General features: G+C 39.8%; 1 protein-coding gene across 1 annotated transcript in view; it reads left to right on the forward strand.

The window, feature by feature from the left end:
* Positions 1-102: 102 nt before the first annotated feature.
* Positions 103-14,356, forward strand: part of RPS6KC1 (ribosomal protein S6 kinase C1) — an 85,369-nt gene continuing 71,115 nt past the window's right edge. The window contains exons 1-3 of the mRNA XM_039697671.1: positions 103-270; positions 4,849-4,884; positions 9,502-9,622. Coding sequence (XP_039553605.1) covers positions 166-270; positions 4,849-4,884; positions 9,502-9,622 — 262 coding nt within the window. The 5' untranslated portion in view covers positions 103-165. The remainder of the gene's footprint in view (positions 271-4,848; positions 4,885-9,501; positions 9,623-14,356) is intronic.

Genomic DNA, 14,356 nt, shown 5'->3' on the forward strand with positions numbered 1-14,356 from the left:
TCGGGGAGAGACAGCGAACCGGGGACCGGCGCACCGAGCATCCCGGCGGCCGGGAGGGGCTCCCCGGGCCGGGCCTCCGGCGCCGCCCGGGCGGGGCGGGGCGTTCCCGGGCGCCGCTTCCGCCGGTGCCGGGCGGGCGGGCGGCGCGGCGGGGGCAGCGGCAGGATGCTGAGCCCGCGGGAGCGCGGCGCCGACCTGGCCCGCTTCTACACCGTGACGGAGCCGCGCCGCCACCCCCGCGGCCACACCGTCTACAAGGTCACGGCGCGGGTGAGTCGGCGGCCGCCGCCCAGCCCCTCGCCCCCGCGGCTCCCCGCGCCCGGCCTGCCCCGCGGTCGGGCTGTAAAGCCAACGCTGCGTGCGGAGCAGCGGCCCCGGCCGCGACGTGGATACTCCTGTGAGGGACACGGGTGGGAGAGAGAGAGGGAGGGTAGGTGGAACACGGCGGCCCCTCCCGAGCCGAGTGCCAGTCGCCTCCTGCAAACTTGTAGCCTCGCAACGTTGTAATGGCTTCGGACACGCTTTGCAATTAACTCTCGATTTCCTTGCTGTGCGTTGCAGGGCGTGCGAGAGCAGCTTAAAAACAAACAGCTCCTTCTCATTCTGCCCCGTTCTTCCGCCCCAGATGTGGTGGGTAGGTTGCAGTGGGATTGCCCGGCGTTCCTGGCAGCCCCGGGCGCGGCGGCGCGCTGGGGAGGAGCCGGGAGCGAGCGGCTCCGCACGCCCACGCCGGCAGCGCCCAGCTGCCCGAGCCGCGCGTGGAGCCTGAGCGTGCCCAGCAGGGCCAGCCCGGCCGGGCAGAGCGCTCGGGGGCACCCAGGCCTAGCACGGGAAGCAGGGAGGCTGCTGCAGATGCTGGGGGAGCTGCTCTGCTGCTGGCTTTGATGAAAGCTCCGTGTGTTCTCCCAGGGAAATTCCTTGCTTTCTTTTCCACTTTCCTATTAAACCAAAAAAACGAGGCGAGTAAGTAAATATGTGGCGATAGGTTCCAGAGGAGTGGCAGTTTAGCTCACAGGTGTGGTGGGATATATTGAGAGCATCAGAAGAGGTGACAGAGAGAGAGAGAGTTTTAAATGACCCATGATCCTGTAGCTACTGCAGCTGTAGACATCCTGCCTGTGAGAGCAAGGTATGCTTATAAGCACCCTTCTCTTAATTCAAAGACTACAACATTCTGTATATGTATACAGATTGTAATGTCAGGGATTGTTAGCCTATGATCAGTTTGTATGACTTGTAAAATTAAAAATGAAAAAAATATTTTTGGTCATCTATCTAGCAATCATCTATCTATCGTCTACTTATTTATATATCTCTCCAAGTTCACCAAACACAAATATGTTTAAAATGTTCTTTTTAGTCCAATACAACTTAGTATTTTTGAAGAGGAAAAAAAAGAGTTGCTTTTTCCTATGATGGTGCAATATAAAAAACCTTTCCTGAAATAGATGCAGAGAGGAAAACAGTACCATCACATCTTCTGCAGTTGTTCTTGACGGCCCAAGTGTGTGTGTGTGTACTGAAAAGTTGTGTCAGTGAAATAAAGACTTTTAGGAATGAGCCAAGACTTCTGCTGCTTATTTTGCTCTGGTGCTTTGTTCTTATTGGCTAAAGCCAGTGAAATTTCTCTGTGATGTTTTGGTTTCTGTAAAATTGTTCAAAATCAAGGTGGGGGTGTCATTCTCTCTCCTTGTCCCATAAACTGTGGGTGCTCTGGTGCCTTTCCAAGCAAGTGCGGGATCAGGTGGTGTGCTTGGATTTAGCACAGAGCAAGGAGCTGATCAGTCTGTGAGCTGTCCAAATTCAACTGACCTAGCCAGAGATCATTAGTTTTTTACAGTGTTTTGATAGCTAAAATCACCAAAGTGAAAATTTTTTTCTTTTTTTTTTTGCAGTAAAGGATGCTTTGGACTCCTAAGTGCAGAAATATAAACTTTTGTTTCAGCAGGGCTGTCTGGTAATCTGTTGTGTAGTACTTGAAGTGAGGATTTGGGAAATTGAATAAAATGATTTAAAAAGGATTCAGTGTACCTGTCAAGTACCCTTTCTTTTTCTTTCCTCCCATTCCTCCCTCCTGTTCCTGTGGTGATCTGGCTCCATGGTTGATATCACAGCACTCCAGCTGTATTTGCTGAGCATCGGCTCAGCAACTTTGGGGGACCGCCAGGAAAAAAAGTGAGGTGGGCCTTCCTGTTGTGTTGAATATCATTCTGGCTGAGATCTAGGCTAGTCAGTATGTGTTAGTGGAGATTTGTGGCTCCTTGGTGCAGTATGTGAGTGAATCCTTTGTGAAATGAAGTTAAAGGAACTTTCTGTTTCAATGTAATGTAGATAAATAATCATGGATAAGAAAGCACTTGCATTAGTGTGTCCTGGCCAAGGCATAACTACCCACGCAGTCTCTTCTGGGTGCTAAGAGGGTCTATCATTATTGCAGCTTTTTTCTTAAAAGTTTTGTTTGTATGGCAGAGAATATATATTTTATTTATTAGTAAACTGTAGCATAATTGTAAATGCAGACAAGGTTAAATGAATATTGGCTTTTTAATACCCATTTCCAAATGCAAAGAAACAGGTAGATATTAGCAAGTTATGATATGAGGAGTGTTCTTTAACGATACCTGAAAATATAGGGCACTAATAAAAGTTTAGAGAATTTGGAAGATTACAATTATTAATGATAATTAAAATTCTAATGAGTTATGTTGGATATCTGCAGGTCAGATGAAGAATGGGATAATCTGAAATACTTTTGTCAATGTTGAGGATCCTTGTAGGATCTCTGTTTTCAGAGATCTGGTGCAGTAGTTACACATTGCTTAGCTCATTGGTGGGTATCCTAATGATATTTTTGATAATAGGTTGTAGTTGCTTGTGTTACAGATTTGCAGAAGGAACTGACTGCATTGATCCTTGGGGAAGGATTAAAAAAAATACATGGAAAATTTAGGGGGCTGGGTCATCTTTGCCAAGTCTCTAGGTTGACTATAGATTAGGCGGAAGGGGCAGACCTCTTGTGAGACTGACCTTCAGAAAAGGATACGAAGAACAAAGTAGGACAACACATAAATTATTACATACTGACTTAAAGTTGGCATGGCTGGGAGATATAGAAGGCGGTGTAACATAAGAACAAGTGTGAAACAGGGCCTCTGGGTTTTATTCCAGATTCTTACTAACTGGCTGGGTAATTACTCATCTCTCTGGGTCTCCTTCTGCCCATCTGGTAACTTACCTAGCTGCCAAAACTGTTGCAAGGCTTTAACTAAAGGTGAACTGCAAAGCAAAGCAGTTGGTTTCTGCCCTTTGGTGTTCCCTGTGATGTGTAGCCATGCCTGTGGTATTTTCTTCCCCCAGCTCTACAGACTCCTTGCATCAAGTACGCCAGCTATTAGAAAAGGAGGTTAGGATTATTTCACCAAATTGTACTTTTAAACTGCCTGGTAGTGAATGAAAGAGCAGCAGCCACCAAGGTTAACATTTGGTAAAGTTGCCAAATGTTAGATTACTCAGGAGTGAGGAAAAGTTGAGAAAGGTTTTATCAATGTAGACTACGCTGGAAGAAGAGGACATTGGTGTGCAAGGTGAGAGAGAGAACATGGAGCTGTGAAGGAAAATGTGTCAGGTCTTTTGGGAGATTGCTAGAGAAGGAAATGCTTCTCTTTTCCATCTTGTCTCCTCCAAAATGTGAGAGAGATGGGTGGCTGGGCTGTAGTAAACTGATGGTACAAAATCTGGGAGGTTTTGGCAAGGATTCTTGCAAAATGGAAGTGAGGAAGAGAGCTGAGTTTTTGTGAGATATGAGGTATGCTATTGTCACTTAGCAAGAGGAAAGTGTGGATTCGGTGGTTCCATCTCAGAGCAACAGCTGCGTGGTGCTTGCGGAGCGGCGGGACGGTGTGTGAGTCTCTGGGGTGCAAGTGCTGTGGGCTCCCTGCGCTTCCTTACACGCATCACCTCTTCAGGGCATCAATTATTCCGGGGTGTGTCGCTGAGGACAGTCCCAGTTGGATTAAGAATGCCCTATTTTGCTTTAGCTAACAATAGACTAATTATTTTGTCCTCTTAGGATGAAGGATATACTGACTTGCACAAGATAATTGCAGTTATGAATTAAAGATGTGTCTGTCTGGTTTGTGTGTTATTGGGGATATGTTCTTACTGCTCTTTATAGACCAGTACAAAACTTGGATTACAAAGGCTTTTGTCATCAATATTTATTTAAAGAAAAAAAAAATCTTGATGAAATACTGGCTTCTTTATTGTGTGCAGCCAAGCCTGATTTTCACTGCAATTTTCCCCTGGACTAAGTAATTTATAATTAATTAGGCCAAGAGTTTTTAAGGAGAAACAAATACGCAAGGATAGTCAGATGTGTCTGCGCTCTGGTGATTGTAAGTAAAGTGGAAATACTGTCTTACTAAATACAAGTACTCGCGTTCTCAGTGAGGTTGTTTGCAGCTTATATTAAGCCAAGTAGCCTTAGTGAGCTCTTCTTATTGGGAGTAATGTGCCCCTAATATGAATTAACAGGAAGAGACTGGAAAGATGATAGGAGGTATGCTCAATGTAGCTTTGTTTTGAGAGATGCCTTTTGTGCCATTCTGCCTAGAATGTACATCTGTCTTTATGTGTGATCACGACTGACTGCTGCTGAAATCCCTCACTGTGTTGTCTTTGGGTATTCAACTTCTCTAAAACTAAATCAAAACTTTCTGAGTGCACAGGACCATGCAGCTGTTTCCCTTTTTCCAGACTTTTCAGCAACAAATCATTGTATACTACTCTTTAACTTCCAAACTGAAAATCCAAGGACTTACGTGGTTTCATTTTTGTTTTGCCTTTCAGATTGTTTCAAGAAAAAATCCAGAGGATGTCCAGGAGGTAACATTTCAAACTTGTGCAAATGTCTTTATGAATCACACTATGCCTTTTGAAGCATCTTTGATGTAATTTAGCAGTTTCTGTGTGTTTTGTCCTTGTAATTGAGCCAACAATTTTTGTGTTTCCATTTGTCTTTAGCTTTCATAGTTGAAAACAGTAGCTAGTGTAATGTAATGCATTTCATCTCTTAGTGATGAATGGTGACTTGAAACAAAGTCTTAGAGAGTAAAGTGCCTTTTGATGACAAAACTGCTTTGATAACTTTACAAGCTCTTTTCTTGGGGCTGGAATTGGTAAAATGATGGTTAGTTAACTCCTACTGGTAAAATTAGAGATCAGTCCACAATTCAAGTCTTAGGTCTCAGCTGTAGGTAGTCTTTTCCTCTTTAACCAATGCTTCACTGAAAAGTCTACACCATTACTGCCTGTTAGTGAAGAGGGAGAATGAAGGTGTCTAGGAGTTGTTGAGAGAGATTAGACTGCAAATCATGTATTTTATTCCTATCTCTCTGAGGCTCCTTTAGTGTTTTCCAGTCATACACTTTGAAAAACTTTAAAATTGCTTATTCTTTGCCTCTTCTGAAGAGTGTATGAACAAGGAGCTGCTCTATCTTTTATGCCTATCTCTCTGAGGCTCCTTTAGTATTTTCCAGTCATACACTTTGACAAAACTTTAAAATTGCTTATTCTTTGCCTCTTCTGAAGAGTGTATGAACAAGGAGCTGCTCTATTCTTTTGCGTCTTAAATACCTCAAAAGTCTGTCACAGGAGTCATTTATTGAGAGAGAAAAATACACCGTGTGTGTGTGCATTGTGGATTTTTTTTCTTTTTAATTAAGAAATCTGTTGTTTCCCCCCTTCATTTATTTTTTTTTCTGGACTAGTGACTTGACATGGTTACTATTATGCTATGTACCTGCAAAATCTTCCCTCAAAAGCTCAACCTTATGGCTTTTCAGGCATCGTGTAACACATGCATATGTTCAGTTTCTGGTGCAGTCTCTCTTACTTGCAACTGAGGAGAACCTGCACAGTTGATGAAAGGACAACTCACAACTGAACTCATTGCATCTCTGTGTGGTCAAACATGAGTTATTGATTAGTGGCTTGGCAGAGGTGAGAATTGGCTAAGACATCTAACACCCCTTTACTGCGCCCTTCTTTGAAATCTTGAGAATCAGGGAGGCATGAGCATTTGTGCTTTTTGGATTTTTTTTAATCTCTAGGAGATTAAAATAACCTATTAGAATCAGAGATGATATGGAACTAGTTTAGAACTGCATTACTGTAGTTTGTAGCTTGATGTTCACCTTTTCCAGGGAGACTCCTGAATTGAACCTATCCATGGGCACATTCTGCCATTACCTTTATCTTCATTTGTGAGGAAAAGCACTTTATAAGAGCTGTTGATGAGTCCATTCATCAGAAAAATATATTGTAAGTGTCTTTCAGCTAGAGTATTGCATGAGTATGTGTTAAGTAGTTTTGACACAATGGCAAAACCATATCTTTTAGTTGTTGCTTTGATTTGTGGCTATAGGTTACCCATGCAGAGTTTCACATGCTCTAGACAATAAGAGGACATAAATATGAGATGAACTTCTTAATAGTTGCCCTTTTCCACCCTGCATTGTACCTTATTAATTATTCTGCATGTTAGATGCAGGGTGAATCTGTTATGAGCATTATCTGAAAATAGTTGGTTATTACAAGGAATATCCTAAATAGTAGTTGACATAAGGGGGAATTGTAGTCAGAAACCCTCATATGTTGAGAGCTTTTCTGTTACATGGCCTCTTACAGTAAAAAAAAAAGAACTGTGGGCAGCCTTTGGAAGAAAAAGAATTTACCCTTAACCTGCTCCCAGAGAAAATAAATTTACCTCAGTTTTCCAGAATGCTCAATGAGGAATTGAATGGGAAATTTTGTGCACAAAACCATCTCATAGCTTTAGGATGTGTCTCATGCAGCCTGCTTCCCACATCCATGTAGGACCAACTGAGCTGTGCCTGCCTCTTCCTCCTCCAGGTGTCTCTTAATGCCTCTGCTGTGATGTTAATACATTCTTTACATACATTCAGTTGCTTGTAAGGCTGTGTGCTGTGACCTCAGCTCCACTTGCCAGTTTTCTGTCACATCTTTTGGCTGCCCTTTGGGAATCAAGTCTTCACTATAGCACCTCTCCCACTGCAGCCAGTTAGAGTTCAATGTAATCCCACCTGTTGTTGGGGCAGGAAGGAAAAGAACCTTGTAAGGGCTTCCCCCTCGAAAGAATTAAAGAATTCAATGTGAAGTTTTGTGTGGGGATAGTAGATACAGAAAGGCCAATGGACCTGACTTTAATGTCCTCACTTCTGGGGACAATGTGGTGTGTAATGCAATTGCATCTAGGGTAGTCCTGTGGCTTTTTTTCCTTTTCATTTAGGAGAAAGGCTTATTGATTGTGGAACAGATGAGTTGCATGAGTTAATAGAGATGTACTGGCTCTCTCCATGACAAGCACCTTATTGCATTACAAGTCTAACATATGTTTTATGATATGCTTGCTGTGCTTCGTTGGGCCTCAAAGTACAATGTGTCCTTCCTCCAAATATAATTTCTAATGAGGAGGTTAGAGTGGGAACTTTGCTAACTTTACTGAACCACATGCATGCAGAGGCATGTTTTCCATGAGCTTCTGCAAGGTTTTAAGATAACCTTGACTGCTTTTGCTGTTCAAGTTACTTAAGGATATTTATTTTTTTCCTCTTGACTATTGAGTGATCACTTGTAGCAGTGAAAAATGATGCTTTTTTAGTGGAATGAAATCTCATGCTCTTATTTTCTGGCAGCTTTTCATGTTTCTAAGTACTGACAATACAGTAACTTAATGTTTAAAGAATTCACCATCTTAAGCAATTTTGTGTTCTATATGCACACTGCTCAAGAAGTGCTAATCATGCACTCTCTGGTTATTGGATTAGATAAAAGTACAGCATTGAAAAATTATTATTTCTGATAGCAAAATGACTAGTTTGCCTTCTAGAGATTCCTCGCTTGTGTGTGAGGAGTACCAGCTGTAATTAAGTAATGAAAATGTGTGCCAATGAAGGAGTCAGAAGCAGGACTGCTGGTTCTAGTACAGCTAAATTAATAAGGTGGTTAGTGTGTTGCCACACTAAAGCTTTGCATGTCTGCTGTTGACCATCCTCTTACCTTATATCTGCATTGTCCTGTAGGTAGGACTTGCATCTGCTGAAACTTAGAAGGCCTCTGATTGCAGTATTAAAAAAAAACAAAACAAAAACAAAACACACATGTGCTCTAAATCTAAACCTTTTTCTTAGCTCTAAATCTGGTTTGCTTGAAAAAGTGCTCTAAATCTAAACCTTTTTCTTAGCTCTAAATCTGGTTTGCTTGAAAAACAAAATTCAAGTTCTTCAATTATGATTGCTCATGAGAAGGCAACCTGGTAAATCATTCAAAAATATGTGGAATATTTAAAGTTGTGGTTAGCTTAGTTGTGTTAATTGAGACATTTGACTGGTGCAGCTGTGGAATCAACTGCTGAATGCATGCACTCTCCTTGTTTTTTTCCCTTCTGTTCTACTTTAATCACTTTACATTAGCATTGAGGTTTATTGTGATGGCTTAGTGAATCTGACCAAAAATGAGGTCAGGATATAAAAAAACCCCCTCTGTTAATATATTTTCATCCTGACAACAAATCCAATAGCAGTCAAGTGTAAATTTTATCATTTACTTCTTTCATTGGTTTGATTTTCCTACTGGGTTCTCCTCCTTTCTTGAATGGAAAGAATGGGATGGGAGAAGGATAAGGTAGATAGCTGACTGGGAGATGACTACTTTCTGCAAAGGAGGGATCAGGAGTAGCTGGTATAATTGACCAATGATATCTTTCTGACTGGGAGATGACTAGTCTGCAAAGTCTGACTGCTTTCTGCAAAGGAGGGATCAGGAGTAGCTGTTATAATTGACCAATGACATCTTTATCTTCCTAAGATGGAGTTTTTTGTCTAGATTACAAAAGGAACATAGTGGGGTTTTTTATGTTATTGCAGAAAAAAACAAACCCATTTAAGATAGAGGCTAACATTTACATCTGATCCACACTTTACGTACACAATTTAGGAGCTGTTTTCTAGTCCTGGGTACTTAATATATCTCTACAAATCCCTTGCTTGTACTGGGATTTCTTTTCCCTGGTTTTCTCTTTTGCTGTTGTGTCTCTTCCCCATACCTGCAGCTGCACCAGGCACAGTGTGCTGTTGAATGTTGGATAGTGCAGCACTCCTGTTCAGCATTTTTTCCTCTCTTGCTGGCACCCTGTGTAGGTCTGGATCTCATTTGAATGACTGAAGCAGTGCTGCCTTTGCCCTCCTTTCAGCTTTTACTTAGTTTTTCTCTATGCACTGTAGTATAGTTAGCTACAATGTGGGTTGGGGCAGTTAATGACCTTTTTTATGCTTGTTACATACAGCAGTACAGACTATATATTTTTGTTAAACAAATTTGCTGGAGTTAGTGGTCTGACGTGATTAACCCAGTGGATTAGTGGTGTGATGTAATATGAACAATGAACCTCACTAATACTTCTCTCTGGTTTCTCTTCTTCAGATAATCGTTTGGAAGAGATACAGTGACTTTAAGAAACTGCACAAAGATCTGTGGCAAATTCATAAAAACCTATGCAGACACACAGAGCTCTTTCCACCTTTTGCCAAAGCAATAGTGTTTGGTAAGCATAATTTCTTCCTGACCTGCTGAAATTCTTTGATAACTCAATATCTATAAATACATCTTGTTTTGTAGCTGTATGAAAAAATTTCCGTGTGCTTTTTCTACTCAACTTGTAGGTACATCAAGCTGGAATCATAACTTGATGCTTTTATTTATTTCTGTAATGTATAAGAGTTTATGTCCTCACCTCCACGTTAGACATAATAGCTGAGATATTTATTGATGTATATGTTCTGTATCTTTACAACATACATTCCCTGTTTTCAGGAGCATAAAGTCTATATTAGCTTAGTGAACAGCACTTGAACAGCAAACAAAGTATTTTATATGTGAGCTGTCTTGATTTTTAGTGATGAGCTAAATTAAATTATTAAATGTTTGTTAAAGAACAAAAAAAACCCGGCAATTTGATTGCAATTGTCAGTTTTATCTAGCTAAGCTTTTGAGATCAGTTTTACATATTTCACCAAAACAATCTGCCAGAGAAAGAGGTGACAAAAAGGAATTAGCTCTTATAGGTCTTAACTTCACCCTCATGTCCTCATGAATGAGCTATAGGTGGATTTCCAGTGAGGTGGTGTGACTATATAGAATTCCACATACCACACTTTTTTTAGCAGTGTTGTGTTTATAAAATCGCCTTTTTTTAGTGTATGTTCTTCATGTTCAGCACAAACTGGAGCTATGTTTTTGGTGTACATATATATCACATAATATCCACTGCGTTTTAAAGTGTTTTTCAACAGTTTTTTAGTGTGTTCAGCATGTTTAGTATCTTTTTTGCATGCATATACTGCATGCTCTGAGTGTTTCTGAGGCATTGCTGAAGTGTTGCTGATTGTTGCTTTTGGTGTACATTTACCACCTGCTTTTGAAACCTTTTTCCTAAGAATTTTAAAGTTGCATTTTGAAAGTGTCCAACAAGTGTTTGACATTTGTTTACTTGCATCTGTCAGGCACATTTGGTTTGGTTTTGCATGAACTTTTTGGTTTCTAATGTGCTTTTGGGGTTAAAGGTTTCCAGTGTGGATTTGGACTGTTTTTAGGTGTGGTTTTGGTCCCTAGGGCATGGCTAAGATGTTATTTCTGTCCAGGATTTCTTTAGTGGGTTCTTTTTGCATACATACACAGTATGATTTTTCAGTGTGTTATTTCAGGAGTTATCCAGTGGAATTTTTTCCTGTGTATCCAGTATATTTGCTGGGCCTTTTTAGCATGAGTTTACCATGTGCAATTTACCATTGGGCATTTTAATGATTTTTAGTCTTTGAACATGTTTGGTGGTTTTTTTGGCATGCGTCCACCAGATCCTTTTTTGTGAGGTTTTCAGTTTCTGAGGTGTATTTTGGGTTTATTAAATCCTTTTCAAAACCTAAGGCATTTTGGACTTATTAAATCCTTTTTATGGTGTTTACAAGTTGGTTTAGTTTGGTGGTTATTTTCTTTGTTTTGTTTTGTTTTTTAAGTAGCACTCATTTGTATTTATGGTTTCTCTGTGCACCTTGTATGGGGTTTAGTGTCCAGGATGTTTGGCATTTTTAAAAATGCCGCTGCCATATGCTCTTGTTTCTGGTCTGGGATTTCTGTATGTCTTTTGGTGTGGATTTTGGTTCTTACAGTGTTGTCCCAGTATATTTGGCATTACTGCAGTGTAATGGAGTTTTGGAGTCCAGGATGTTTGGCATCTTTTGGCATGAATTTCCAATGTGCTCTTTTTTTGTTAAGCTTCTTGAACTTTGAAAAAAAAATCTTTTGTTTCTCAGGCATTGTTGCAGTGTTGCTTTCCATTGCCATGTGTTTTGAATATGTTTTGGTGTTTTTTTAAACATACAGCACACTTCAGCATGGATTTGCCTTTCTTTTTTTCTTTTGCATCCTGCCGCCACATCCTTTTTTTTTTTTTTTAATTTTTACAATATTTTTACAATTTTTAGTGTTGAGCTTGTTTGGCATTTTTTTTACCACACCTCTAGTGCATGCTTTATCTGTATTTGCAGTTTCCATGTGTTGTGTCTGGTTTTGTGTTTATTGCCATCATGTTTTTGCATAGTTTGGGTGTATTGTGTGCGTTTTAGCACCCAGACAGTGTTTAGTGTTTTTTGATGCATATCTAGTGCTAATTTTTGCAGGTTTTCTTTGTGTGGCATTTTTTATAAGTTTTGGGCAGTCATCTAGAGGCTATTTTCCCAAAATTTCCGTGTGGCTTGGATTGGTATGTTTTAGCATCCAGTATGTTTCACATTGTTGGCCTGCATCTATGAAGCTGTATTCTCATGTAGATTTTGTGGTTCTCTGTGTAGAGCTAGGTGAAATTCCTGGTTTAAATTGTTTTTCACATCAGCCAAATTGTACCCAAGTTTAATGTATTTTTTTTTTGTTTATTTGTGAAATTGGAAGTGGGGTAGGTTTTGGTGCTATGTCAGAGCGTGGGCAATAAGCATGTAGTATTAGTTTCATTCTGAGATTATTTTAAATCTGATTTATAGAATAGAGTTCTCGCTGGACAAATTATTTACAAAGCTAGTATTTGGAAAGCATAATTTAATTTCAGGTAGAAGATATGATAGCTATTCGCAGGGGAGAAGAGAGAGGGGTAAAAGAAAATCAGGGTGGAAGAGAGTATAAGTGTCTAATATCTTAAACAATTTAAAATTGCTATAAATGCAAATTAACTGTTTTTACACTAGCTGTGTAAGCAAAGGAAGAATTGAGTGAAATCCCTTCTGAAAAACATCCTTCTATTGTATTTAGTGGACAAAAGTGACTGAAATGTACATTGTGAGAGAAGGAAATACACAGAAACATTCAATGCAGTTATTTATTAAAAAGCTCTTTGAAAATAAAACTAAACAAAAAAACCCACCCCTATATTTAAATAACGCTGACACACACAAGAATACAGAAAATGTAAAAACAAATTTTAAATGATTGGTACATAGCTGAAAGGAACAGCCCTATATGACTCTCCAATTTAAGAATTATTTTTGTATTTTCAACATAAAATTTCATTGTGTATCCTTCCATTGCAATTCTGCACATAGTAACTGCCATATGATTTATTTTAATTGAAAATAAAAATCCTAAGGTTTTTTTTTGTAGTGGAGGAAAAATACAGTCTTCGTAGATAACAAGTTTTTGAAAAACTCGTTTTCAGTCTCATTCTGTTAGTGATGACCTGCAAGGTCCATCTCTCTCAAGATCTTTTGTTTCCATGCTGCTTTGATGGACCGTTTCTGCAGTGTTGCTTCCCTGTGGCAATGTTTCAATTGTTGCAGCTTTTAGACTAGTTTCTAATTAAACTTGTGAGTAGAATTGTTGGCAACTGGTGGGGGGTTTTTTTTGCTTTTTTTTTTTTTTTGGATACCCGTACTTTAAATAATGTAATGTACCTATTGTTTGCAGAGGGTGCAGTTTGTGAAATGGGCATTGGTGGTTCTGACAGTTGAACTTAGTTGTAGTCGAAGTGTTAAAGCTGAGGAGCATCTCCAGTTCAGCATTCAGAGTTTCAGGAGATGGTGTGGAGAACTGAGATGTATTTAAAAACAAATGTGTCATGCTGTGCTTCCATATTTCATGCAACTAAGGACTTGCCACAAAGTGTGTGTATTTTTATATTGTTGTAGTGGAGGTGCTTGTATCAAAGCACAAAAATTGCTACGGATGGGAAAAAGATATCATCTGACTTTCTCTGTACTTCACTTGAACATTTCCTACTTTTTTTTAATAGGAAAAACCTCAGTGAACTTGATCATGGAAATCTAAAATGTCCTAGCATATCCAGCTGCTAAAATTACGATACCTATACCTGGGACATGATTCCTGTCCTATCCCAAGATGCATTAATGTAATTTTTTCAGTACTTTCAAGCTACTTCATTTTTGTTGTTGTTGTACGCTTGTGTTTCCATATTCAAACCATACATGGCATTTTACCAAAATATGGGTAAATCTGCGTGTATTGTATCTAGCAATTGCAGAAATGTACTCTAGTATAAAAAAATACTACACCCCCCCAATCCACCAAAAAAGAAACAAAAACTCCCCAGGTATTGATAACTTGCTAGCAGTGAGTCAGAAAGATGATTTTCACTAAAAGCTCACATAAGGGTGCTCTTTGCATTTGAAGACACTGAATGAAGTAACTTATTTATGAATTTGGTGCCTTGTGCAGTAGGAAGTCTTGTGAGAAGCTAACTGAAACATGAACACACACTTTGCTGGGTGTTTAGTTCTTCAGGTCTGCTCCACAACATTAATTGTGGATTCTTTTTACAGGAAATTACATTTGATTTTTATATAAATAGGAAATTTTGATTGGATCATTGCTGGAGGAGTAACAGCTGTGTTATACGCTGAAGTTGTAGTTCGTACTTCTTAAAAACATCAGAAAGATGTGATCCCTATGATGAAGTGTGTGTGTATGTATATCTGAGAATTGTAAAGACTAGCAGAAATAATGTTGATTTAGATGCAGAATGACATCCTGATAGAAATGTTGGAAGAGTCAGCTGGCTGCATAAGCACCTTTGAGCATTTCCTTGAGAAGAGTGACAGTGAAAGTGTTGAGCAATACAACATTGCTTGAAAGTACGAAAAAAGGAAAAGGAGGAAGGAGTAGGCAGGACTGCCTGGGAATTAAACTGCCAGCAAGATGCCAGCAGGTCTGTGAACTGAGCCAGTACTGAATCATTTTCTTCCTTCCCCTAAAGCCCTCTAGTTCTAGAAGCAGTTTT

This window comes from Passer montanus, unplaced genomic scaffold (genome assembly GCF_014805655.1).
Source record: "Passer montanus isolate IOZ18808 unplaced genomic scaffold, ASM1480565v1 scaffold12, whole genome shotgun sequence".
Lineage (NCBI taxonomy): Eukaryota > Metazoa > Chordata > Aves > Passeriformes > Passeridae > Passer > Passer montanus.